Here is a 27,928-nt window from a genome sequence, read left to right as displayed (position 1 = left end):
ATTTATTCCATACCACACACTATGGAAGATGTGCCCTTAGCCCTCACAACAACCCTAACAATTAAGTTCTATTATTATCTTCATTCTAGATGCAAAATTTAAGCTTAGTCACAGAGCTAGCAATTGGTAGAACTGTGATAATAATGTCAAACTAAAATTTAATGGTGAATATGATACAGCAAATATTTGAAATATCTCTCCTCTATTATGAAAACTGAGCACTTTATGAAGTAGTCAAACTGAGGAATATTGTAAGGCCAGATCTGTTTCCCAAAGTATATTGCATAAAACATTAGTCCCTGAAAATGATCCATATAAAAAAGGCCCCAAACTGAAAATATTTGAGAAATCCTATAGTAGATAGCCCAGAAAAGAAATATAGGATAAACATATTTTTAAACAGTATATTAGTTACATTTTCAAAGTATATGCCAAAATATTTTTCTTCAAATTCCAGACACCTCTGAGAAGTAGCAGCTTTAAAAGGAAAACAAAGGATCATTAACTGGAAATAAGCATAATAAAGAGTATAAAATGCCCAAAAAGTCTATAAACACAGGAACAATAGTATAATTATTGTAAACATAAGTTCATCCTATGTTTCCAACCTTTTCAAACAAACCACCACAAGAAAAATTCTTAGAAGCCTTTCAAGAAAGAAACCTATTTAACATTACTTAACTCTGTTTCCCAAACTTTATTTCATCCCACGTAATATCTATGAACCATTTACAGAATTAGTATTCTACAAAAACACATTTGTGGAAAAGCCAGCTCTAAACTTCTTCCAATTATCATATTGCTTTGTGTTAGAAGAAACAAAAGCACACACTGAAAGGTTTATAAAGCTGTCTGATGATACATTATTAAAAACTTTTGCTTTCTCATTTGTGTGTTTTTAGTATTTCTCTGAGATCTAGATACTTAGTATATATTTGTGGCCCTTCTTGCACTACTGGCCTGTTCTGTTCTAGAGAACGATCTGCTTTTACAAGTAGTACAATTAATATCATAAGGTAATGAAAATAATAAATATAAATAATGGCCCTGGGTTTTATGCTTTCCCTTCTTTTTTGTTTTATTTAGCTGATTTAACTGTTTAGCTCAGGATTAGCATTCTGAAACCTTTGAGAGGATGAGCTTCCATTTGAAGCAGCAACCTTTCCTTCTCCTCACCCCTCTGAGGCCTGATGGAAAGGTGTGTGCTCCACCACTGTGCACAAGCAGTCTTTGTCCCTCGGCATGAGGGGCTGAAAAGATTATTAACTACAGTGACATGAAAGCCATTCTTTGAAGGGAACAGTTCACTAATTCAACTGAAATGAGAAAATATAAGAAAAAGACTCCTTTAACTGAAATGTGTGGAAGAAGAGGAAAGTTGAGAAGTTTCAGGACAATTTGAACAAATATTAACACCTTTTATAATTTACTGTAGGAAGAGATTATAGCTTAACTGACCTGATTTTGTCTTTCAAATTAATGCTGATCATATTTAATGTATTAGTTTCATAAAAATTGTTGTGTCCTTTCTCCTCACAACATCACACATAGGTACCTCTGGTAAGATCTAATGTCTTTATTTTGTTTTCAGCAAATGATTGAAAGCCATTTAGTAAACTTTTGATCATTTAGCTAATAAGTTGGTTAAATATTTCGTTGGCTAATTAAGCATTGTAAAGCTGGTGGCCATGGCCATGCAGGTTCACATTGGACTTCAGCAGACTGTAAAGGAACTGTAGCTGCAGGATGGTGAGCAATTCCATTTATTAAGAATCTCGCAATGGTGGACAAGCAAGTAGGCCGGGTAGACCACTGCCCTTTGTCAGGGCTCACAAGCAAGAACTGGCAGAGAGAGAGAGAGAGAGAGAAAGAGAGAGAGAGAGAGAGAGAGAGAGTGTGTGTAGGGAAACCTCCCACAAACAATAGCAAAAATGGCCCCTCCCAATGGTGGCAGGCAATCAGCAATTATAACCTGCCGCCCTGAGGACAAGCACCTGCAGCCTTAAATAGACTATACACACAAGGTGCTGCCCTGTGCTCATGCACCAATCAGGCAAAATACAAATGAGCAAGCCTAACACACTTGTTTGCCCAACAAGCATAAAATGTTCAAGATGTTTGCTCATTTCTGCTTGTTTAAAATAAATCTTGTTAACATGTTGAATTTTCTTTCATTGTACTTCTTTTTATCTGGGCACACTATTTCTATGCCCTTTTTTTTTTTTTTAGTGAGAGAGAGACAGAGACAGAAGTAGAAACAGACAAAAAGAGAGATGAGAAGTGTCAACTCGTAGTTGTGACACTTCAGTTGTTCATTGGTTGCTTTCTCATTCGTACCTTGACTGAGGGGCTCTGCTGAGCCAGTGACCCCTTGCTCAAGCTAGCAAACCTTGGGTTCAAACCAGCGACCATGGCGTCATGTCTATGATCCCATGCTCAAGCTGGCAAACCCATTCTAAAGCTGGCGAGCCTGCACTTAAGCTGATGAGCCCGTGTTCAGTTTGAATGAGCCTGTGTTCAAGTCAGCAACCTCAGGGTTTCAAACCTGGGTCCTCAGCATCCCAGTTTGATGCTCTATCCACTGTGTCACCACCTGGTCCTGGTCCAGGCTCTGTGCACATTTTTTTTACTTCAAAGAGCAGAATGATGGAAAATGTACAGGCCCAAAGATAAGGTCTAGATTTTGCTTTCTTAGTTTTTAAACTTCTCTTGTCTCAGTATTTGATGATTTTCATTGTTTATATAATGTGCAGTCTCCTAATGTGTCACATTTAGTTCTTGATATTTATATTAAATAGAATAGCAGACATTTGATCTTGTCTAAATTGTCCACTGAAGCATTCCGTACTCATCAAAAGGTCCTTGATATTTGATCCTATCCAAAATGTCCATGATGAGAAAACATCCATGATTTCAGATAGCCCATAATGTTTATTTATATTTTACTGGTGTCATACATAAAAAGTACTACCATCATTTATTGATCCAGTAATTGTGTTGTGGTTCTATTGTCAGTAATAACCCTTCTTGCCTTGGTAGCTTAGTTGGTAATGACACATGGGTATGGTTGGTGGGTGGGTGGTTGTGGATCAAACGTCACTTTGGGCAATTTGGTATAGGACCAATTATATCAAGGACCTTTTGGCATGGACCCAAATGTCTCTTTGGACATTTTAATACAGGACCAGCCTGACCAGGCGGTGGTGCAGTGGATAGAGTGTTGGACTGGGATGTGGAGGACCCAGGTTCGAGACCCTGAGGTCACCAGCTTGAGCACAGGCTCATCTGGCTTGAGCAAAGCTCATCAGCTTGGTCCCAAGGTCGCTAGCTCGAGCAAGGGGTTACTTGGTCTGCTATAGCCCCCCCCCCCATCAAGGCACATATGAGAAAGCAATCGATGAACAACTTAAGTTGTGGCAACGAAAAACTGATGATTGATGCTTCTCATCTCTCTCCGTTCCTGTTTGTCTGTCCCTATCTATCCCTCTCTCTGACTCTCTCTGTCTCCGTAAAAAAAAAAAAAATACAGGACCAAATATCAAGGACCATATGACTCTGTGAATCTTTTGGACAATACCAAATGTCCTGCAAGGAAGGGTTAAATAGGATTCACTGTTCATCTCTAGGACTTGAATTATTTCCGATTCTTCATCAGAGCTTAAGAGAGAATTTGTTTCTTGAAAGAGAATTTGGTTATGTCTTAAGAGAAATACATACATCTCTTCATGCACTTTATCATTTAACCAGAGGCTACCGAAGCCCCAGTCTACTGTTGGTCAATAACGTGTAATAATCGAAGTCAAAGAGCACTGAAGTTGCATTTCTGGAGCTGCACATATATTTGAGACCTTCTGCCTTCCCAGAAGCTCAGGGCATGCTGACAAAGTCTTGTGATTCTCCAGGTTGTTTTATGTTTCCAGTTTGCTATATAACAGGCATTTTATTAGAAATGGGTTGACTCACTAACTAAAGTCAGACAAATGTTGATTAAATCTTTTTATATAACAATCTTACATCAACCTAACATTACTGTAACACACTGCTGCTATAAAAATAGAATTTCAAAACTTACACCACTAAACTTTTCTCATTATCTATTATCAAATCTCTCCAAATTTGACTACCTAATAATTAATTTTGGGAAATGGAGTTTTCCAATTTCCCTGGTACTACTGCTGTGACCAAAACTCAAATTCTCATTATTAATTGTTAATAGAATATAGAAAATTCATACACTACCTTCATTAAGGAGCAACAGAAAATGAGTTATTTTACATAAAAATTACATTAAATTATCCTTGTTTTTTAAATGGGAATTCTAGTTAATTTAATTAACTTAGGTATATTACTGTAGACCAGCAATTTCCAACTAGTGTGTCACAAGAATTTTTAAAACATGCAATAACTGACTATTTAGTCAGGAGCACTGACCTCTTTTCCCTTAAAGTATCGAACAAAAAAATGACAACAGCCAACACAACAGTAGCCATCCAGTGTGAATGAACCAAAATTATACCTATTATTTTGTCAGACCACAAAATTTTAGTAATCAGTTTATGTGGGCCATGAGATAAAAAAGGTTGAAAATCACTTGTGTAGAAAATCCAAATTTTAAGATGCATGCTTATTGAAAAACCTAACAAAAAGTTAACAAGTTTTTCAATTTTTTTTCCGCAGACACTGGACTATATTATATTACCCTCTTGATACACTAAAACAAAACCAACTAGAAGAATGTCAGTTTTCTTCCTTGGTCAGCAGTTTTATAGAGAGTTCCAAAATAATCAAATGATTTTCACATTACACATATAGTGACTGACACACAAACTAATAGCCAGACATTAGCTAATATAAATATAGTATAGAGACTAAAATTTTAATTTATATTGTTTTCCAGATAAACAAAGGATGGTAGGGAGAAGAATATTAATCTTGGTATTTTTGTATTATATGCCAAAAATTGTGCTATTTACTATACTTAAGTCAACTCCTTTATATACACACATTTAAGTACAAGCATATGTGATGATGATACTACCATCTTCTAGATTTAGCCCTTGGGAAAGGTTTCTCTTCTATTAAATTCCCCTCAAAGTAATTAATAATGGCAAAGATGTATCAAAATTAAGCCTACTGCCATGACCCCAGGCAAATGAAAAGTCAATTACAAAGACTAGGAGAAGGTACCTTCACAAAACAGATACGTGTATTTTGATGTTTTAGCTTTTTCCCTACAGGCTAACAAAAAATATCTTTCAATAATTTTTCTTACTGAAAAAAATTACCTTACTAATCAAGAATACATTTGGTCCAATGACAAGTTTTTCCACAGAAGAAAATAGCTGATAAGCCCTTTTAAAGCCACCAAGTCAGATTTCAACTATGTTCTGTAGGGCCGCTTCACAAAGCAAAATTTCCAAGAACAGCAATAAACAACTCTTGTTGGCTTATGTCTGTGAGCAGGGATCACTATATACTACACTGCTTTTGGTTTTCAAGAGTTTGATTTTTTTTTTTTTTTTTTTTTGTATTTTTCTGAAGCTGGAAACGGGGAGAGACAGTCAGACAGACTCCCGCATGCGCCCGACGGGGATCCACCCTGCACGCCCACCAGGGGCGATGCTCTGCCCACCAGGGGGCGATGCTCTGCCCCTCCGGGGCATCGCTCTGCCTCGACCAGAGCCATTCTAGCGCCTGGGGCAGAGGCCAAGGAGCCATCCCCAGCGCCCGGGCCATCTTTGCTCCAATGGAGCCTTGGCTGTGGGAGGGGAAGAGAGAGACAGAGAGGAAGGGGGTGGGGGGTAGAGAAGCAAATGGGCGCTTCTCCTATGTGCCCTGGCCGGGAATCGAACCCGGGTCCCCCGCACACCAGGCCGACGCTCTACCGCTGAGCCAACCGGCCAGGGCCGGTTTGATTATTTTTGAACATGCTTTTCTTTAAATTTATTCTTCATCAGTTTACTGAAGTTCATAAATCTGTAAATTTATGTCTTTACCCAATGTTGGGAAGTTTTCAGACATGATTAGCTCACAATAACTTTCCTGTGCCAGTCTCCTTCTCTTCTCCTTCTGGACTTGAACGGCATGAATGTCAACTCATTCAGACTACCCTTAGGTCCCTGAGACTCTGTTCTTTTTGTTTCTTTGTTTTCTTTTTTCTCTCTGTTCTTCAGTTTGGATAATTTTACTGGTCAATTCTATTCTGCTGTGGAGCCCATGTAGTAAGTTTTGCATTTTAAATATTATGTTTTTCAGTTATAAAATTGCCATTTGATTTTTTTTATAGTTTTTAGTTCTGAACTGAGAATTTCTACCTTTCTATTTATTTCAAGTAGGTTTTCCTCACTAAGCATAGTTTTAATAGCTGCTTTCAATTATTTAATATTTCCAAACCGGGATCATCTCAAAGGTGGCACCTACTGTCTTTTCCCTTGAGAAACTGGCCGTATTTTACTGGTTCTTCACATGTCACGTAATTCTAGACTGTCTCCTGGATATTGTGAATGTTAACGCTGTACAGACTCTGGGTCCTGTTATAATCCTTTGAAGAATATTGATTTTTCTTGGTTAATTTTTTGAGCAAGCACACAACCTAGTTAAGTTCACAATGCAACTTTTTTTAGAAACTGTTTAATTTCCATCAACTTTATTTCCATTTTGTTTGTGAGTTTGAGGAAAGGCAGCTTAAGCCCACTCGGTAACTATCCCTATCCATTCAGCAGCCTGAGCAGCGGGGCGGCAGACCAGCCTTCGGTGGTGGCCGAGCACCCCAGTCTTTAGTAGGGAACGGCTGCATAGGCACACAGGCCCCTGCACGTTACTTCACAGGGGCAAGGCAGATTATCAAATATTTTTTTAAGACTTTAATTTAATTACTATGACACATAAAAATGCTCCATACCAAATACAATAATATCTACAAAACTTTTTTAGGTTTATAACAAGTCTTGCAAATATAAATTTCAATTAGTAAATAACCTGAAACACAGTCAAAGCCTTATTTGATAAAGTCATTTTTATCAGGAATTCTTTTTCCCCCAGTTTTACTAAGGGTAAAATATCTTACAAATAAGACTGTAAGATATTTAAACTGTAAAAAAAAAAATGTTGATTCCATAAATGTATACATTGTGAAAGTATTCCTCTATCAAATGAATTGACACATATATCACCTCACATATTTACCCTTTTTTTTAAGTGAGAGAACCTAAGCACTACCCTCTTAGCAGATAACAAATATTCAACACAGTGCTGTCAACTGTAAGTCACCAGGTTACACATGATGTCCTCAGACCTTATTCATCTCATAACTGAAAATGTGTTCTAATTCTTGAATTGTTTTAGAAACCAAGACTATAAGAGAATTTCTACATTTTAATTTATTTAATACAATGAAAGTATTTTCTAAAATTGCTACACAAAAAATATAATCCAGATCCAGAGGGAAGTGAAAAAATCTGGCATTATTACCTCATTTTTACGTACTTTAGCAAGGTGCAGAGGGTTTTATTGTGTTTGTTTTTTGTTTTTAAGTTAGCAATTTAGCACAAGAGATATTAAAATCCATCATAAAAGGAAAGTGAGCTGGAAATACATCTCCATATAGAAAAAACAAACAAAAATACAGCAAATATACATACTCCTTCTGGAAAGCCATACATAGCGGGGAACTAAATCCAAAGACGAGACACTTCTGGGCATCTGGGCTGTAGCCATGCTGGAGTAACACTTCTAGGCAGCCTTCATGCCCTCCCAACACTGCTGAGTAAACAGGGCTCACTTTGTCTGGCCCAGTGTCACAGACCCGGTTAGTAAGTGGTATTAGCAAGTCCAAGATTCTGCAAGTACACAAATATAGAAGCATTTAATGTTTTTATATGCACGTAAATATAGATAACATCTCTTCAGCATACATTCAAGAGTCATCCATTGATTTCTTTAATAAAAGTTTGTCTTCAGTATAGCTTCTACTTATATTAAATTATTATAGGTTATATACTCCAAAATATTATGCTTATTACTGTTGCTTAAAACAAAGGTCCTTAAATAGATCTGAAACAAAATTAAATAATGTTTCTATAAGTAAATAGGTAACCATTTGTCCTTTCTTAATTTTTCAGTAATTATTTGCCTTACTACCATGACCCTACTCCCCAAAATTCAAATTTTAAGTTAGATATTTTAGGATGTAATTATTTCAAACTTCATTGTAACAAATATAAACATACCAAGAAATATATTATTTGCCTGACCAGGTAGTGACGCAGTGTATAGAGCATCAGCCTGGGACACAGAGGACCCAGGTTCAAAACTCAAGGTTACCGGCTTGAGCACAGGCTCACAAGCTTGAGCACATGGTCTCTGGCTTGAGCATGGGATCACAGACATGACCCCATGGTTGCTGGTTTGAGCCCAAAGGTCGCTATCTGGAAGCCCAAGGTCACTGGCTCGAACCCAAGGTTGCTGGCTCGAGCCCAAGGTCGCTGGCTCGAGCAAGGGTTCACTCACTCTGCTGTAGCCCCCCGGTCAAGGCACATATGAGAAAGCAATCAATGAAAAACTAAGGAACTGCAACAAAGAATTGATGTTTCTCATCTCCCTCCCTTCCTGTCTGTCTATCCCTATCTGTCCCTCTCTCTGACTCTCTCTCTGTCTCTGCCACAAAAAAATAAATAAGTTTTAAAAATTGTAACATGAAATGAATATTTTCATCAGGAAGAAATCAGAATTTCTACTTAAATTTTATTATTTGAAAAAGAATATGAGCTCTTTAAACACTGAGGCAGATTTATAAAGAAACTGGCAGGTAAGCAGAGAAAGTTCTAAAGAAAATCATTAAAACAGAATTTCTTTGATTATTTGTAAACTTACCTCTAATAGTCAGCTAGAGAGAAAGTACTAACCTACTTTTCTAAAAACAAATAATAAAAGTAGGGCTAATGAAAGTTAGGAGACTCCCCATTTCTGGGAAAAGGAAAGCAGGGTTACTCCAAAGTCCATTCTTTCTCTCTGATACTTTTCCTTATACTTTTAAGGTAGGTCTAAGATGATAATAGTGCCAGAGGACACTCACAGAACTTACCTTAGAAGTGGTCTATGGAGGAAATCGTCAGTGACAAACAGTGTTGTGGACTGTAAATAGCAAAAAGCCATTGTAGACTGGAGGCTTAGCAAAAGGCTAAGTTCTCCCCCCACCACTTCCATATTGGCTATGATGTTGAGTATTTGCACCCACTTCACTTGCTTCTTTATGTTGCTGGTAGCAATTTACATGCCCTTCCTCTTACTCTGTTTGTTCAGATGTTGGTTGATTTCGCTTATTCATGGTAAGAGGATTCCTGTTTATACCTTGGGAGAGCTCCTGTTTTAGCCTCAGATGTGTAACTTTGTATCAAGAACTTCCTTGATTTGCATATGGCTATATAATAAAGCAAACTGGGGCTATGGGGCACTCGGATATTGCCATCAGCATTGAAGAGTCCTCCTGATCCCATCCTTTTTCTTAATTCCACACCATTCTCACTCAAAACCCAGAATTAGGAGCCATGCTGGTCCACAACAAGGGGCGCGTGAACAGAAGACTTGAGTAGAGGAAACTAAACTGAAGGCAGGTGATGGAACTCCCCAAGTGAAGTGCACACAGTATGAGTAAAGAAAGTTTTTGAGGAAAATATAACCAGGAGTAAAAAATTATAGGACAGTTAGGGCCAAAAATAAGGGACTTTTTCGTAGAAAGGTTTCCGTATGAGGACAAATTGTTATCTGAAGAGTATCAGGGTAAGCTGGAAACAGAGGGATGTGAATACGAGGATAACTTGGGAGTCTGAGGATGACGGGGGGGATAAAAAATCCACGACTTGGCCCTGGCCAGTTGGCTCAGTGGTAGAGCGTCGGCCTGGCGTGCAAGGGGTCCCGGGTTCGATTCCCGGCCAGGGCACACAGGAGAAGCGCCCATCTGCTTCTCCACCCCTCCCCCTCTCCTTCCTCTCTGTCTCTCTCTTCCCCTCCCGCAGCGAGGCTCCATTGGAGCGGAGATGGCCGGGGCGCTGGGGATGGCTCCTTGGCCTCTGCCCCAGGTGCTGGAGTGGCTCTGGTTGCGGCAGAGCGATGCCCCAGAGGGGCAGAGCATCGCCCCCTGGTGGGCAGAGCGTCGCCCCTGGTGGGCATGCCGGGTGGATCCCAGTCGGGCGCATGCGGGAGTCTGTCTGAATGTCTCTCCCCGTTTCCAGCTTTGGAAAATTAAATAAATAAATAAATAAATAAAAGTCCGCGACTTGGCCCTGGCCGGTTGGCTCAGTGGTAGAGCGTCGGCCTGGCATGCAAGGGGTCCCAGGTTCGATTCCCGGCCAGGGCACACAGGAGAAGCACCCATCTGCTTCTCCACCCCTCCCCCTCTCCTTCCTCTCTGTCTCTCTCTTCCCCTCCCGCAGCCGAGGCTCTATCGGAGCATCTTTGCCCGGGCGCTGGGGATGGCTCCTTGGCCTCTGCCCCAGGCGCTAGAGTGGCTCTGGTCGTGACAGAGCATTGCCCCCTGGTGGGCAGAGCGTCGCCCCTGGTGGGCGTGCCAGGTGGATCCCGGTCGGGCGCATGCGGGAGTCTGTCTGACTGTCTCTCCCCATTTCCAGCTTCTGAAAAATACAAAAAAAAAAAAAATCCGCGACTATGGCTGCCTTAGCTGCGGGGCCTCCGCTGCCCTCAGCTCCTTCCTACGTTCAACCCTCTGCTCCTCCGTTCCCTTATTGGGCTGATTCCAGAGTCTATAGCTCAAAATCTGGGAAATCCCCTCTCCAACAATCTATAGACCAGGCTCGAAATATAGGAGAAACAATAAATAGCTTTACCTGTTTTCCTGTTGTAGAAAGACAGGATGATACAGGGAGACTAGTGCGAGAACATGAACCTGTACCCTTTAGAACTCTGAAAGAGCTTAAACTTGCTTGTGTTCAGTATGGGCCTACTGCCCCTTTTTCACTTGGTTTATTAGATACTATTAGTGCAAAGGCTCTTCCCCCAAATGACTGGAAGGCGATTGCTTGTCTCTCTGGGGCTGATTATTTGCTGTGGAAGTTGGACTTTCATGAAGGGGCCGTTGAGGTAGGGGAGAAATCTCAGCATAGTCAAACTGAGCCACCAGTTACAGCAACTATAGAATTCTAGAATGGATAGGAGACTCAGGTATTAGGAAAGTTACAGCTTTTCCTGTTATGGTCTGATTTTCTTTACTGTTCTAACTACAATCTTCTGGACGATCATTTTGTTTCTTTCTTATTCTTTGCCTGGAAATTGAGGCGGGGGATCTGTGTTGGATCTGACTATAGAAAATATCCCAGCAGCTGCCGAGAGCACATTTTCTCGGGGAGATTTCATTTAGTCCCATCCTTCAGTCCCTCTATCAGAAAACGCCCTGACTAAAATCAGGCAGGCATCTTTCTAATCTGGTTGTGCTCTGAAATCCCGGGTTTCTCTCTGGTTTGTTTGGTTCGTCTAACTCTTGTTTCTGTGATATCTTTGTTTAATGTCTAAATGTGTCTGTTTTTGAGGCCTGAATTGATGTCTTGCATGCAAAGATTGGAAATACTGGCTCTAATATTTAAAAAATAAAATTATTTTAGAACTTGTAAGGAGCGCTCATTTAAATTTAAATAGAATAGAATGTAGATCCTTAAGACTTACTAATTTGGTTAGTGCATTGTGACACGTGTTCAGAGTTAGGAGCCAAATAGCAATTCAAGTATTAGGATTAATCAAAGTTATATGTTATACTTGTGTTTTTGTGCATAAATTGTCTTGTTTATGTGTAAGGTTATATACTAAGGTAGGCAAAACAAAGAAATTGAGCAAAATTAAGCAGAGCCCTAATAAGTCATTTCAAGAATTTGTCTCAAGCTGCTTCAGGCAGTTAGAAGAATAGTATAAAAATGCTAATTCTGCTTCTTGGGCCAAACCCTGCAAAAGGGACCCCGAGAAAATTGAGGATTCGCCTCCTCTGATTTTGCCTACTGGATTCAAAATATAGGTCAGGAACGCCCTGAAATGGAAGTAACAATACAAGGGCATAAATTTAAAGGACTTTTAGATACCAGAGCTGACGTATCTGTTATTGCTAAGCTACATTGGCCTCCTTCCTGGCCCACTCATGCAGCAGCCACAGAATTACAAGGTATAGGGCAGAGTAAATCCCTCAACAAAGCTATAGTTTTTTACAATGGGACAATAAAGAAGGTCATTCTGGACTTTTTCAGCCTTATGTGCTCCCTGGATTGCCAGTTAATTTGTGGAGTAGAGATGTTTTGAAAAATATGGGAGCGTTGCTTGTCAGTCCTAATAGTTTAGTTAGTACTCAAATACTTGATCAGGGATTTTTGCCTACTCAGGGACTAGGGAAAGAACAGTGGGGAATTCTCACCCCCATAGAAGTGGAACCCAATACCAGAAGATGCGTGGATTAGAATATCAAAATTTAGCATAGGGGCCTTGGTAGCTCCTGCTACCCCAATAGTGCATTGTGCAGAACCAATTACTTGGAAATCAGATAATCCTGTATGGGTAAACCAATGGCCCCTTTCTCAGGAGAAACTTAGGGCAGCTGCTCAATTGGTAAAAGAGTAGTTGCAGCTTGGGCACATTGAACCATCTAATAGCCCATGGAATACGGCTATATTTGTCATTAAAAAGAAATCAGGAAACTGGAGGCTATTCCAAGATTTGAGAGCAATAAATAAGACTATGGAAATTATGGGTCCTCTCCAGCTAGGACTCCCTTATCCTACTGCCATTCCGTGAAATTTTCACCTTGTAATTATTGACTTGAAGGATTGCTTTTTTACTATTTCTTTAAGCCCTCATGATTGCAAGCGTTTTGCATTCAGTGTTCCTTCACTTAATTTCCAGGCTCCAGTGAAGCAATACCAGTGGAGAGTTTTGCCTCAAGGTATGGCTAACAGTCCTACCTTGTACCAAAATATTTATACATTTCTCAAGCTCTCTCTCCAGTATGAAGGCAGCACCCTAAGATGTACATAATTCATTATGTGGATAATATTCTTATTACTCATTCAGATAAAGACACTGTGTTCAAAAAAAAAAAAAAAAAAAGACACTGTGTTCACCATTTTGCAACAACCAGAATATTCTTTGAAAGAATCAGGACTTTATATAGCTCCTGAAAAAGTACAGCAATCTTTACCTTTTTCTTATTTAGGACAAATTATTGAGGGACAACAAATTTGCCCACAAAAATTAGAAATCAGGACGATCATTTGCAAACTTTAAATGATTTCCAGAAATTATTAGGAGATATTAATTGGCTTAGACCTTCTTTGAAATTAACTACCAGGGAACTGAAGCCACTTTTTTTTTTTTTTTTTTTTTTTGTATTTTTCCGAAGCTGGAAACGGGGAGAGACAGTCAGACAGACTCCCACATGCGCCCAACCGGGATCCACCCGGCATGCCCCCCAGGGGTGACGCTCTGCCCACCAGGGGGCGTCGCTCTGCCGCGACCAGAGCCACTCCAGCACCTGGGGCAGAGGCCAAGGAGCCATCCCCAGCGCCCGGGCCATCTTTGCTCCAATGGAGCCTTGGCTGCAGGAGGGGAAGAGAGAGACAGAAAGGAAGGAAGGGGGGGGTGGAGAAGCAAATGGGCGCTTCTCCTATGTGCCCTGGCCGGGAATCGAACCCAGGTCCCCCGCACGCCAGGCCGACGCTCTACCGCTGAGCCAACCGGCCAGGGCCTGAAGCCACTTTTTGATATTCTTAGAGGCTTGGCTGAACCAGCTTCTCCTCAGCTACTTACAGTTGCAGGAAAACAAGCTTTAAAGCTTGTAGAAAAGGCCTTGCAACAAGCACAACTGAAACGCATAAATCCTGAAGAATCAATTGCCTTACTAATTTGTCCCTTGAGTTACACTCCAACGGGACTATTGTGGCAAGCTTCAGGTCCTATTGAAACGATCCATTTGGCTGTTACTCCTAAGAAAGTTTTTATCTCTGTATTTTGATCTTGTCGCCTCCTTGATTATTAAGGGGCATAGACAACTCTTAAAGCTTATAGGTATTGAGCCTCAAATATTGTTCCTTTTTCAAAGGATCAACAACAATGGCTCTGGGAAACTTCCACTAAATGGCAAATTGCTTTTGTAAATTTTACAGGCCAAATTGATTCTCACTACCCAGCTAATAAAATAGTTCAATTTTCATTAATTACTACATTTGTATTTCCTAAAACAATTGTTAATGAGCCCATTCCTGAAGCACCTACAGTCTTTACTGATGGGTCCAGCTCAGGAATAGTAGGATTATAATCGATGGACAACTTTATACTGAAACAGTCACTTTAAAATAGGCTCAAAGACTAGAATTACATGCCATTATCATGGCTTTTCAGCATTTGCCATGTTCCTCCTTTAATCTATATACAGACAGCAAATATTTACTTATGGTTGTTTCCACTATAGAGACTGCTGTCTTAGGGACAACTGCTGATGAACTATTTCAGCAGTTTCTCCTTCTTCAAAGACTTGTACGTCAACATAGAGCTCCATGTTTTATAGGACATACTCGAGCTCACTCCATGCTCCCTGGAGCTTTAGCACAAGGGAATGTCCTGTTGATCAAACTACCCAAAAGAAAATTATTGGAGCAACCATGACAGATCAAGCAATCCAGTCTCATACTATTCATCACCAGAATGCTGCAGCCCTGCATAAACAGTTTCAACTTTCTCGGGAAGCAGCACGGCAGATTGTTAAACCCTGTCCAAGGTGTCCTATACTACAATCTGTCCCTTTGTTCTGAGTTATTCCTCGAGGACTCCTATCAGGACAACTTTGGCAAATGGATGTTACTCATATACCTTCATTTGGCAAACGTTACAGTGGATACTTATTCTGGATTTATAGTAGCCTCTGCCAGAACTGGAGAGGCTGCTAAGCATGTTATAACTCATTGTCCGTATGCATTTCTATTATTGGATTTCCTAAACTGGTTAAAACTGACAATACTCCTACATATGTAGGAAAAGCATTTACTATATTTTGTCAAACCTTTCAAAATACCCGTAGGTATTTCTTACAATCTTTAAAGTCAAGGTATTATTAAAATGTACCCAGCAAATATATAAGGTCAATTTTAAAAAATATAAAAGGGGGAGTAATATCCTGGAACTCCTGCAAATCTACCTTATCTTTAAAAACTTTCTTTTGAATGCTGATGAACAAGAGGTGCCAAATCTTTTTCTCCTGCAAACTTCTACCCTCTTTTATTTGATCCAGCTAATAACACTGTCTTGTCTTTTTCCAAATAGCTCCAGATATACGGAAAAGGTTTATATAGGCAGATGGGGATCCTCAAACCCCTAAGTGAGATCTTCTGAGCATGGCTTTTAAGGTCTGTAATGACCAAGAGGCAGAAAAAGCCCAAAAGAGATCAGGTGAAATACCAGCTCTTGGCATACGCCCTTAAAGGTTCCAATGCCCCTAAGGGGCCTCATAGGACTCCATCTGCTTCAATAGTGGAAAGGAAGGTCATTGAACTAAAGGCTGCCAGGATTCTCGGCCCCCACCAGGATATGCCTTTGCTGTGGAAAAAAGGAACAATGGAAGGTAGGCTTCCCCCTTACTCCTCTAAGGGAGGGTTCAGTCTCGTCCAGCCCTGCTCCAGCCACCTGTGACCTAACCTTGCCCAACCTCCTGGGACTTGCCACTGAAGGCTAAAGGTGCCCAGGGCCGTTGACCCCATCTCAAGTGGACAAGCCTAGGGTATTTCTTCCAAGTAGCAGGTAAACTGATCTCATTTCTTACGGACACAAGGGCCACTTACTATGTCTTGCCTGAATATTCGGGTTTTTATTCATTCCCTCGAAGATCTCTGTTGTGGGTGTTGATAGTCCTATTTTCTGCTGCTTTGTTTAATATATAGTGTTTCCTTTATTCCTCCTGCCTCAATGCCCCATTCATATTTTAGGCTGGGACCTACTTCTAATTTAGAGCTCTTTCTCCTTTTTGCCAACTTACAAATTTACCTCTGCCACCCAGCTTAGTGTATCCCAAGGTTCTCCTCACCACCCCATGGCTGTAAGCTCCAGGGAAAGGCCCCCTGGGTTCATCTCTCCAGTTTTGAAGAGAACAGAAGCTCCATCCCCACACATGCTGCAGATGGCTTTTCCAGTCTACCTGAATCATTACCAGCTAGAAGCAGCGGTCATTGGGACTTGGACGTGAGCTGCAAAGTATAGAATGGTGACAACAATTCCAGTGCCATGAGGACTTTTCCTGGACTCCTGCTCCTTGTGACAGCTCCTAACAGACTGAACTGGGGTTGGGTTGCATTTGCAGGGATTTGGAATGGTGTTGGTGCCAACTTGGACTTGGTGAACATGTTAAGGACATTACTCTTTTTTTAGTTTTTTTTTTAATTTGTTGGACATTACTCTTTTATAGATTCTTGTTATAGTGGCTAAGAATTTGTTTAAAGGCTTTAATCACTGTAATGTATTAGAATGTTTGTTTGGATATCTGATAGCATTGGCTATACTAATTTTGTGTTTGTTCTGTGTTTTTTCAGTCTGCCTGCAAATTAGAATCAGGGAAACTAGGAAATCAGATGAGTGCAAATCTCAGCACAGAAATTAAAAATAAAAAAGAAAAGGGGGATATGTTGTAGACCACAAATGGCAAAAAGCCATTGTAGATTCGAGGCTTAGCAAAAGGCTAAGTTCTCCCCCTACCACCTCCATATTGGCTATGATGCTGAGTATTTGCACCCACTTCACTTGCTTGCTTAAGTTGCTGGAAGCAATATACATGCCCTTCCTCTTATTCTGTTCAGATGTTGGTTGATTTCACTTATGCATAGTGGGGGGATTCCTGTTTATGCCTTGGAAGAGTTCCTGTTTTAGCCTCAGATGTATAACTTTGTATCAAGGACTTCCTTGATTTGCATATGGCTATATAATAAAGCAAACTAGGGCTATGAGGCACTCAGATATTGCCATCAGCATTAAAGAGTCCTCCCAATCCCACCCTTTTTTCTTAATACGTCTGTTTTCTTAATCCCGCACCATTCTCATTCAAAACCCAGAATTAAGAGCTGCGCTGGTCCATGACAAACAGAATTCTCAAAATTGAGAATAAATGAGGTCTAATTCCCAGCAGGTTTTGGTATCTATTTAAAGCTAAGCGTATAATTGCACCTAAGATTTATGTTTAAATAAACAATCAAGAATAGAGAAAAATATCAAATTTTAAAACCTAACTACTGTATTAAAGAATTTGTGTAAATGTCTTAAACTTAATAAACTTTTTAAAATTTTTTTAATTGGTTTGAAAAATACTCTTTGAAGCGGCACAAAAATGCTTATAAATATCTTTAAGAAAATAGTAAAATACCAGGCCACCTAGTGGCATAATAGCCAAATTGCAGAACCTGTTTTCCTACAATGCATCCATACTAATGACAATTTCACTATTATTTTTTAATTAAATAATACTAACAATAGTTATAAAGATATTATTGTAGACTTATGGCTCTAAAGTATTTAAATACATGTTTTAAAAACCCACTCAGTATCAATTTATGTTAAGATAAAACTGTTGTATTCTCATATGTATAACCAGATTATTAGCTTCCAAAATTCCTTGGAACCCCCAATTTCAGAGAGTACCAAACATCTTTTAGCCTCTCTCTACAGAAAATACCAAAAATGTCATGAGAACTTCTGGTTAAGGAAAAAGAGTAATATAAGGGGGGAAAAGTTTGGACTTTAGTAATTATTTACCTTTCCACTAAGATGGGAGAACTATCCAGATCACACAAAAGAAAGACTGGATTCCAATAGGAGTCACAAACTCAAAAGCTTTCTGGGATCAGGGAGGTAAGGTAAATAAGTTGAATAAGGCCATCAGATAGTTAACTAAAGATGCCTGGGATAAAACTGGAGAATAGCAGGAGTATGGCCACAGCTTGAGAAACCAGGGGGAAGACTCCACACCCTGAGAAGCCCTGGGTTGTTTCCATTTCCAGCCACTGTGCCTGCCGTACAGTAGGGAAGTGCATGACTGAAAGGAGCTGGGCATCACATGGGCACAGACATGGCATGGACCCAGTCACCTGGCAGTTTGGTAGAGAAGGAAATGCCAAGGATTTTGTTTGGAGGTAATGCGTCTGGCCCAGAAGACTGACTTATTACCTTTTAATTATGAGACGATTTTTATTTTCATTTTTAATACTTACTCTGTATGGCCCATTTGTGCAGCTGCATGAATAGGTAACTGCCAGTTGTCCTCATTACAGTAGAGATTAGGATCTGCCCCACTGGACAGCAGAAGCGCCACACATTCTGCGTGGCCCTCTTGAGCAGCAATGAACAAGGGAGTAGCTTTGTCCAAGGCTTGACAATTGACATTTGCACCTAATACAAAATAAAACATTTAACAGATGATCCTAATGTGTGGGGTAAAATAACATGATAATGAACATAAATTCAAAGCACTTCCTTAAAAAGGTTTCATAGTACAGATGACTTGAACAATACAGGTTTGAACAGCACCGGTCCAATTATGTGCGGATATTTTCTGCATCTTATAAATAGACGATGTAAAGTTACAATATCAATAAATGCAAAACAGTACAGTCAATGTATTTTCTCTTTTGATTTCTTAATAACATTTCTTTTTTCTAACTTAGCTTAGTATAAGAATACAGTGTATAATAAAACAATATGTGTTAATCAATTATTAAGGTTATCAGTAAGACTGTCAGACAACAGTAGGCTTATTAGTAGGTAACTTTTGCAGGAGTCAAAATTATATGCAGATATTCAACTGTGTGTGTTACAGCCCCTAATCACCACATTGTTTAAAGGTCAACTGTACAATCATTTCCTCCCCTCAGTGGATATTGTATAAACATACTGATTTACCTAACTTGCTGATAACTTAAAATTGTTTTTGATTTTATGTTGGCAAGAAAAGAAGTTATTAATATTTTAGAGTTCATTTTTAAGTTAAAACAAAAATCTTATTCGATGAGGGATTCATTTCACTCCAGTCCTTCCTCAAACAAGCACTCTGTGTTTACAATATTCATTTAAAAAGGTAAAAAGCAAATGTGCGTAACATTTCTAATAATTACTGGAAAAGACAAGAAAAAACCTAAATTATGAACCTTTGTAGATGCTACTAAACAATTCAGGCTAAGTTTTATGGAAAAAAAAATTCCAGTAGATATGACATACATGAAGACTGTGCCTGAAACTAATATTGACCATGACATCCTTTATCTTCATGACCAATGCATGACAGAACCTACAATAAAAGGGAAAACATCTATTTAAATGGGTTTCTGAGCTCATTTTTTAAAGTATAAATCTAATCAATTATTTAGATGCCAGTATATAAAAATATGAATAAGTTGAAAGTGACCTCAATATTTGTAAAGGTTTTGAAATTAACAGACATCCCCAAACTTTTCTCATTGACAATTAACATGTTAAATAGGCTAAGCATGGCATTACTACATGACAATAAGAATTTTTAAATTCCTGGAATATATCTCAGTGGGAAAATCATCATTATCAAGGGGAAAATAACTACTTTTTTGAAAGGACGTTCCATAAATACACCTTTAATGAACCAAAGCTGTGAAATGGGTAAAAAACTATGGAAAACATAAATGAGTTTGTGGAAACTTGACAAATTCCAACTGGACATTCAACATGTCTAGACAAGTAAAATCTTAACTTAATACAAGCTGGATGCTTCACCTACTATCAGCCTTAGAAAGAAGTGGATACTATTACTGAAAAAAAACTAAGTCAAGAAAGAAACCTACTTAACTTTCCTTTTTTTAGGAATGTTTCATTTTGATAATTTCAAAGTATCAGAAAGGATAAGGAACCAGCCCCTGTAAGTTTACAGGTAGAAAAGTTGGGAAAACACTAGAAAGCTGGAATTGCTCAGGTCCCGGTAAGAAAGGTCAGACTCATCATTCAGTTTCCAATAAACCTGCTTTAGTGATAGATCATTATCTTCCTCCTCAGATAAATTAGTGCTATGCGTTACTGTTGGGCAGATAAAATATATTATGCTCACTTTGTTAAAAATGGCGCTCCCATGTGGAAGCCTGTCTCCCAGGTGATATTAGTTGCCCTTATGCTTGGAATGGGCGTAATATTAATGTGTGTTGGTGGCAGGCTGTGGGCAGGCAAGATCCTTGTAGCCTGGGGCTTAGTTTTAGGACTAAGCTTTTCCCACCCTTTTTGATGTGGGGTGGACTTTGTATCAAAGACTTCCCTATTTTGTATATTGGATTAAAGGTTTTGATTTCCGCACTATAAAGTGGGGCAGACCAGGAGCTTGCTCTCTCAGTTCCTGAGATTAGTATTAGAGGAGAGAGCAGACAGCAAAGAAAGGCCACGTGGAGGAGGCCAGGAGAAGCAGCCAAGATGGCGGAGTGTTGAAGGAGAAGCCAGTTTGTGCAGGGAGAAGGAAGGAGATGGGGAACAGAGGTGAGTAAGTCTGGTGAGCTAGAATCCTTTGATTCTAGGAAACTAGGATAAGTCAGTGGCTTTGTGAGCACTGAATGAGTGGGTTTTGGAGCCCAGTGTGTGTTTCTACTTGCCCGCCGGGTGCCAGCTAGGATTAAAGATGATGGCCCACCAGTTTTTGGCTCCGTTGTTTCATTACCGTCTGTTTGAATCTAATGCAAACCTGCATGGGTCAGGCAGCTGTAATGGTGGCCTTGCCTACTGCCTTTACAATTACATTATGTTAGTAATAGACACTTAGTAACCAGGCTTATAAATCAACTGGTATGCACTCTTATTTACCACTAGTATAAAATTATAAATTTCACAACCTGATTTATGTCTGGTCAAGAATAATTCTTCCTAGGAAGATACACAGTTAAAACTCATGATCTTAACAGTGCAAAGGCTAATGGATTAGTCTTACCTGATGAAATAAGTATGCTCAAACTTTCTAGCTTGCCATACTGAGCAGCCACAAATAAAGGTGTAATTCCAAAGTCATCCAGGCATTCCTTGTTTGCTCCTCTTTTAAGAAGTAATTTTATGATCTCAGCATTTTCCTAAAGCACAGATTCGTATTTTAAATAAGAGTAAACAAAGAAAATAGAAGGTATCTCTTTTCTTATTGTTTTACTTTGATTTGTTTTCTATCCTCATTAAAGGAAAACCTTTTTTAAAAAGCTCAATGAGAAGGGAGTATTAAACAATCAGATTATTCTATATCTTTAACAAGCCCGTTAACATAAACAAATGAAACACTGATCTCTAGGAATTATAATCCTTATAAAATCCTGCAAAATTAGCTTGCTAGTCCAAGCAGTAAAGAGTTATCAGTTTCTAAACACAGGGCTATACATAAAACAAGCCATTGCTCCTTATCAACTTATGTCCCAAATATTCTGAGGGTCTCTTAACTATGCTATCAACATTTGAAAAACTTAGACAATCCCTGTTGCCCAAAACTGCTGAAACTACTAGACCAGTTGGCTTATTCAGAATGATCATTAGCATTTAGACTGCCTTTTCTGTTCTGCACTAACCATCATAAATCACAGGCAAGTAGAAAGCAAAAACTGTATAGAGCTGTCATTTTAAAAGGGTAAAACACACAATTTACATGTAGATGAAATAATAAATTCTGAAGTTACCTGGAAAGTAGCCTGGTGCAAGGCATTCCATCCACACATAGAATGGGATCCATTAACATTTGCTCCATGTCGAAGCAACAGCCTTAACACATCCATCTGTCCATTTTCAACAGCTGCAATACAGCAGTCAAAAAAAATTACTATCAGGAGAGAAAGACATGTTTGTAGGACTGGACACTTTGATGATGTTCTCATCACTTATTCACCTCAAAACTTACAATGCTGTGATTATTCCTATCAACAAATCAAAACACATACGCCCTATGCAATGCCGAAACATTTTTCACAATTGTCTTAGCCCAAACCCATTAATATATATATATATATCCTTTCCATACACATACAAATTACTTACAATTGTATTTGAAAAGACAGAGAGAGGAAATGGAAGCAAGAAGTAAACATATATTCTCTCTGATAATAAAGACAATATGTTTCTACTTTGTTAAAAATGCAATTGAGAGGAGAGTGGGGAGGACAGGTCAGAAGAAACAGTCTCAAAAGGATTGAAAGGTTTCCTATCATTACTATTTGATCAATAATGACAACAGTCGCTCACAACTGAAAGAGCAACACTGCAAGTTCTGCATCTTAAATATCTGCCATCATAAACAGCAATCGTTGTTAAAATTCAAAATACAGTAAAACCTTGCTTATTTGAACTAAAAGGGGACTCCAATAAAGAGTGTTGCCAAAGAAATGCATTTTACTGAACTATAGTAACTGGAATTAATGACTCCCTATTGGAAAACAGTATGGAAGTTCCTTCAAAAATTAAAAATAGAGCTACCATATGACCCAGCAATCCTCTTCTGGGTATCCACCTGAAAAATTTGCAAACATTTACTCATAAGGGTACATAAGGATATATGTACCCCATGTTCATTGCAGCATTATGCATAGTAGCCAAGATATAGAAACAACCAAATCAACAGCTGAGTGGATAAATTCAATGGATGAGTGGATAAAAAGGATGTACACAATGGAATACTACTCAGCCACAAGAAAGAATGAAATATCATCATTTGCAACAACATGGATAGATCCTGAGAGCATCATGCTAAGCAAAATAAGGAAGGAAAAAGACAAGAACCATATGATTTCACTCATATGTAGAATATAAAATAGAAAGCAACAAACAAAGAAATTCAGAGACAGACAATAGAAGAGTGGTTACCAGAGGGGTTAAAAAGGGTAAAGGGGGCAAAATTTATGGTGACAGAGAGAGACTAGACTTTGGATGGTACGCATACAATGCAACACATAAATGCTGTATTATTATAGAATTGTATACTTTATGTAATGTCACTAACTAGTGTCACTCCAATACACTTAGTTTAAAAAATAAAATAAATTTGGGGAAAAAATCAAGTTACTGAAAAGGTAGATACTTTAAAGAAATAGTTTGCATGTCTAAAAATAAATTTGGGGAAAAAATCAAGTTACTGAAAAGGTAGATACTTTAAAGAAATAGTTTGCATGTCTACACAGACCTTAAAATCATGTGCCTTTTTACCGATTTATTTTACTTTTTCACCAAATTATCCTACTCTTTTCCATATGTCTACTTTAACATTAGCACAAGATATACGTAGCCCAATATTATATACATATAAGCTTATAAATCCTCTCTTGTGAGGATGAACATAGGTATAATGCTATTAAGTGGATAGAACGAACAAGTGAGGCTAAACTTTCCCGAATGTTATCTACCACAAAACTTTCTGCTATGAAGGTGGCAGTAACCCTGGAGTTCATGAAAAAACTAAACTGCCAGAAGAAAGCACTTAAGAGTACCTAATAAAATAAGTACACACATACGCATAGACCATTAAGTAAATAAGGTATACTGTGAATACTGCAGGTGTGAGGCTATTACAATGACTTCCTAGAATTATAATTATAATATCAGCATCTATAAAAAGAAAAAGAGCAGAAATGTGTATAAAGTCTGACTTGGTGTGCTTGGTAATAGGAAAGTAAAAACAAGTAAGGTTTTGTATTTCATTTCAAGCACACAGTTATTCTATATCTTCTACTGTAGTAGGAGGCAGAAATCAACAACTCTCAATCAAAAATTAGAAAGGAACTAAACATTTGGATGAAGGACCACACTTGAAAAATGCTAATATTAAATGTAACAATGGGAAAATAAAATACTTAAAAGTATAAAATAAGAAATAATAAATGCACTATAATTAGTGAAGATGATAACATACAATTGATTTCCCATTAATTTTGTATATTAAATTTATACTATAGCTTATTTTCCCCATAAGAATTGTCTGAAGTTCTTTAATAAAAAATTCTCTTTGGCTCAAATAAGCTCATAAAAATTCTTTAAAAAAAAATTCTCTTACCCTGGGAGGTTTTAGAAATTTTACCACCATGGATAAGATAGAACCTTGTAGTAGTTTAACAAATCTTATTTCTAAGTCAATATTAAAGGGCATTTTACTAGGGAAAAAAACAACAGTTTTTCAAGCTGTTAATATTCTATAATCAATCTAAAATCAATCTAGTCTTGGCTGGAGGTCACAACAGAAAAGGAAGAAAATCTGCTCCATATCCAATCATACACCAGTATCAGCGATTAGTGGCAAAACCATTCAACATCCAGGCCCTGAGCCGAAGACTGTCAGGTTGTCAGTGGCAATATATGAAGCACAGTGAAGAAAAGTCTGGTTTTCATGAGTTAGGAGGACCTTATAAAAATGAAAGTTAAAAAAAAATGTTTTGATTATTAAATACTAACTATAGAAGTCAGAGACAAAAACTGTTTTCACATTCAGTATCACAAACACATTGATATCTGATTTCTGCACCTCTAGTGAAACCAAAAACATGTGCAGATAAATAACATTTTTATAGCACTTGCTAATTATTTCAAAATAATGCAAATGTAATGATTAATAATTAAGAAATAGCTGTCTACAAAAGTGTTTTTTGAGCTTAGCTTCTCCTTTGGAAAAGGTGGGTTAATCTTCTTTGTCCTCATCTTAGAAGTTAACATACTAGAAGGAGAAGGAGGAACCATCCCATAACAATGTATATTATGCATCAATAAAAGTGTAGTCAAAAAACAAAAACAAAACAGACTTAAACTTCCTATTTGCTGGCCACCTAATCCACTAAGAGGTATACTATACTCCTTGAGGACAGAAACTGTGTCTCATCCCCATTATATGCCCTGTGCCAATCACAGAGGACAGGCAATAAACAATGGCTGACAGGCGAATGGGGTGCGGGGGAAATGTCTGGGGAAAAAATGAGATTTTTTTTTTTTCTTTTAAAAAATATATTCCCTATCTAAACAGGCTTTGAAATTATATTGCTGAATATAACAAAATAACTGGTACTAAACTAGCCATCCCACCATAAACTATCATAAAAGTGGACAAAATATATAGAGACAACTTTTTCTGGCATTAAATAATAGGCAGAAGACTAATTCTGGAAAGAAGGAAAACACCTAAGGTAAGCCCTAAGATGGCCTCAGCTCTGACCAGGGAAATTTCTTGATTACAATGTAGTGGACTAAAGTCCAAGCAGAAAAAATATAAGGTTGAATAAAGAGTACTTCAAGCAGAGGAAATTGTATGGCAGGTAGCCAGGACCACCATCACAGCCTCCTGGCCCATGCAGGTTCACATTGGATTCGGACAGTCTGTAATGAAACATATGGAGCCAAGAACTGTTGGGCCATCATCTTTAAACCTAGCTTGCACCCGGCAGGCAAGTAAAAACACACATTGGGCTCCAAAACCCACTCATTCAGTGCTCACAAAGCTACTGACTTATCTGAGTTTCCTAGAATCGAAGGTTTCTAGCTCACCAGACTTACTCACTTCTGTTCCCCATCTCCTTCCTTCTCCCTGCACAAACTCTGCACAAACTGGCTTCTCCTTCAGCACTCCACCATCTTGACTATTTCTCCTGGCCTCCTCCACGTGGCCTCTCTCTGCTCTCCTCTCTTATGCTAATCTCAGAAAACGAGAGAGAGCAAGCTCCCAGTCTACCCCACTTTATAGTGCAGAAATCAAAACCTTTAATCCAATATACAAAATAGGGAAGTCTCTAATACAAAGTCACTTATCTGGGGCATGATGGGATTGTACCACCCCACATCAAAAAGGGTGGGAAGGGCTTAGTCCTAAAACCAAGCCCCAGGCTACAAGGATCCTGCCTGCCCACAGCCCACCCCCAACACACATTAATATCACCTGGGTAATGGGCTTCCAGGTGGGCAGTGCCATCTTCAACAAAGTGAGCATAATATATTTTATCTGCCCAACAGAAATAAACAGTCCAAGCAGCATGTAGCAGTCCACTGAGCTAAGAAGGCACAGATTAGAGTTCAAGTAATGAAATCTGTGAGGCGAGGCCCCAGAGAAAAGAGAACTATGCAGAAGGGAGGCCCCCAGTGTTTACGTCCAAAAATCCTTGGCTGTGATCTGGGACGCACATGTGTAAGGCAAGATGGAAGCCTACAAGAGAACTGCTAACTGGTTCAAAATGAAACAGAGATAGCTAGAGATCAAACAGTCCTGAGAGGCAACGATACACCTAGGAGTTCTGTCCCACAGACCTCATTAGCACCCTGGGCATGCAGCTGAGGCATCCAAAATATAGATCCCTATGAGTAAAAGGCCACATCTGAGAGTATGGCCAACTCTGGATCTGTTCTAACGAAGCCTAAAAGAAGCTCTGGCAAGATCAGGAAGGAGATGGAGACTAGGAGTTGAATGCAAGTTAGATAGGCTTGGAAAACACCTTAAGCTCTCCACAGCTCTTATCTAACAAAACATAAAACCAAACCTAAATAAGTTCAGGCGATAAGCCAGTAAACGATCTACCCATTAAGATTAAAAAAAAAAAAAAGTTAACATTGCTCAGAGAAAGATAGCAGAATTGAAGTCTCTATAACATACTCTCCAGCCCTGGCCAGATAGCTCAGTTGGTTGGTTGTCCTGAAGCACAGAGGTTGCTGGTTCGAGCCCCGGTCAGGGCACATACTGCAACAGATAAATGTTCCTCGTTTCTCTCTCTCTCTCTCTCTCTCCCTCCCCCTTTCCTTTCTCTCTAAAATCAATAAAATAAACATTTTCTAAAAATCAACTGCTCAGCCCTAGCCAGATAGCTTGGTTGATTAGAGCACCATCCCAATATGTAGAGATTGTGGGTTCCACTCCTGTCAGGATACATACAGAAACAGATTGATGTTTCTATCTCTCTCTCTCTCCCTCTCCCCCTTCCTCTCTCTAAAAATCAATTAAAAAATTTTTTAAACAACTGTACAGACCTGTGGGACAACATCAAACAGTTCAACGTACATGTAATCCAAGTCCAAGAAGGAGAAGAGTAAGAATAGGACAGAAAAAAATATATTTGAAGAAATAATGGCTGGAATTTTTCAAAATTAGATTTTAATAACAAAAGCCATATTGACTTACAAATCCCAGAAAAGCAGCAAACCACAGTACTTTGGAAGAAGTCAGTACACTTTCTATGACTTAACATTCTATGTAAATTAGAGGTAAATACATTAAAATACCTGACAACTCTGTGGAAGAATTCAAATGATTATAAAAGGGCTGCAAACAAGCCACTAAAATCAACTTAACAACTAGGATAGTTTAAAACTTTTTCCGGACTCCTATTTGTACTTAAAAACCCTAAAGACATTTCCTTAGACTGTAGAAATAGTGTCATTTGCTCACTCTCTTACATCTCAGTTAGAATACATCGCAGTTAGTGACTGACAACCTCAACAGGCTCTCTGTTATAAATTCCATGGCAACCGGCTGCAGACTTTCTCCTGGCTATATGGGGGCTCTGTACTATCACTAATTTGTACTCAACAGCCACCAACTATCACAACACAAATGCCCTCCTCCCAAACCAATAACAATTTAAAAAAAAGAAAAAAATCTTACATTTATTAGTGTTCACAGATTTCCCATACTTTCCCATGAACTAATCACAGCAAAGACTTTAATGGAAATTATTTTCTATTCACCTAAATCTGGAATATGCAGTTATAATTTAAGTGTATGTATTTTTAGCCATTGTCAATCATATCCTAGAAATCTATTAACATATTTTACAGCAAAAATACCTCAAAACCTAATCATTATGGTAAGGCTGAAGAATTACTTACTTTCAAGGGCATATTATTAAACTTGAATGTACACCATACCTATGTATTTATATGCAGAGTAAGCACTAAATTAATTTTATTTCCTCAACAATAT

The 27,928-nt window shown here is 38.6% G+C and overlaps 1 protein-coding gene across 5 annotated transcripts in view; it reads right to left on the bottom strand.

Moving 5' to 3' along the window:
• ASB3 (ankyrin repeat and SOCS box containing 3) overlaps window positions 1–27,928 on the bottom strand; it is a 118,033-nt gene that overhangs the window by 29,961 nt on the left and 60,144 nt on the right. For all 5 annotated transcript variants that reach the window (XM_066378271.1, XM_066378272.1, XM_066378273.1 and 2 more), the window contains 4 exons: window positions 21,675–21,787; window positions 20,951–21,086; window positions 18,231–18,408; window positions 7,641–7,838 (listed from right to left, as the gene is read on the bottom strand). In XM_066378271.1, coding sequence (XP_066234368.1) covers window positions 7,641–7,838; window positions 18,231–18,408; window positions 20,951–21,086; window positions 21,675–21,787 — 625 coding nt within the window. The remainder of the gene's footprint in view (window positions 1–7,640; window positions 7,839–18,230; window positions 18,409–20,950; window positions 21,087–21,674; window positions 21,788–27,928) is intronic.

The sequence above is a fragment of the Saccopteryx leptura genome, chromosome 3 (assembly GCF_036850995.1).
Source record: "Saccopteryx leptura isolate mSacLep1 chromosome 3, mSacLep1_pri_phased_curated, whole genome shotgun sequence".
NCBI classification, from domain to species: domain Eukaryota; kingdom Metazoa; phylum Chordata; class Mammalia; order Chiroptera; family Emballonuridae; genus Saccopteryx; species Saccopteryx leptura.
Note: the sequence above shows the minus strand (reverse complement) of the source record. Positions and strands in the feature narration are given on the sequence as shown.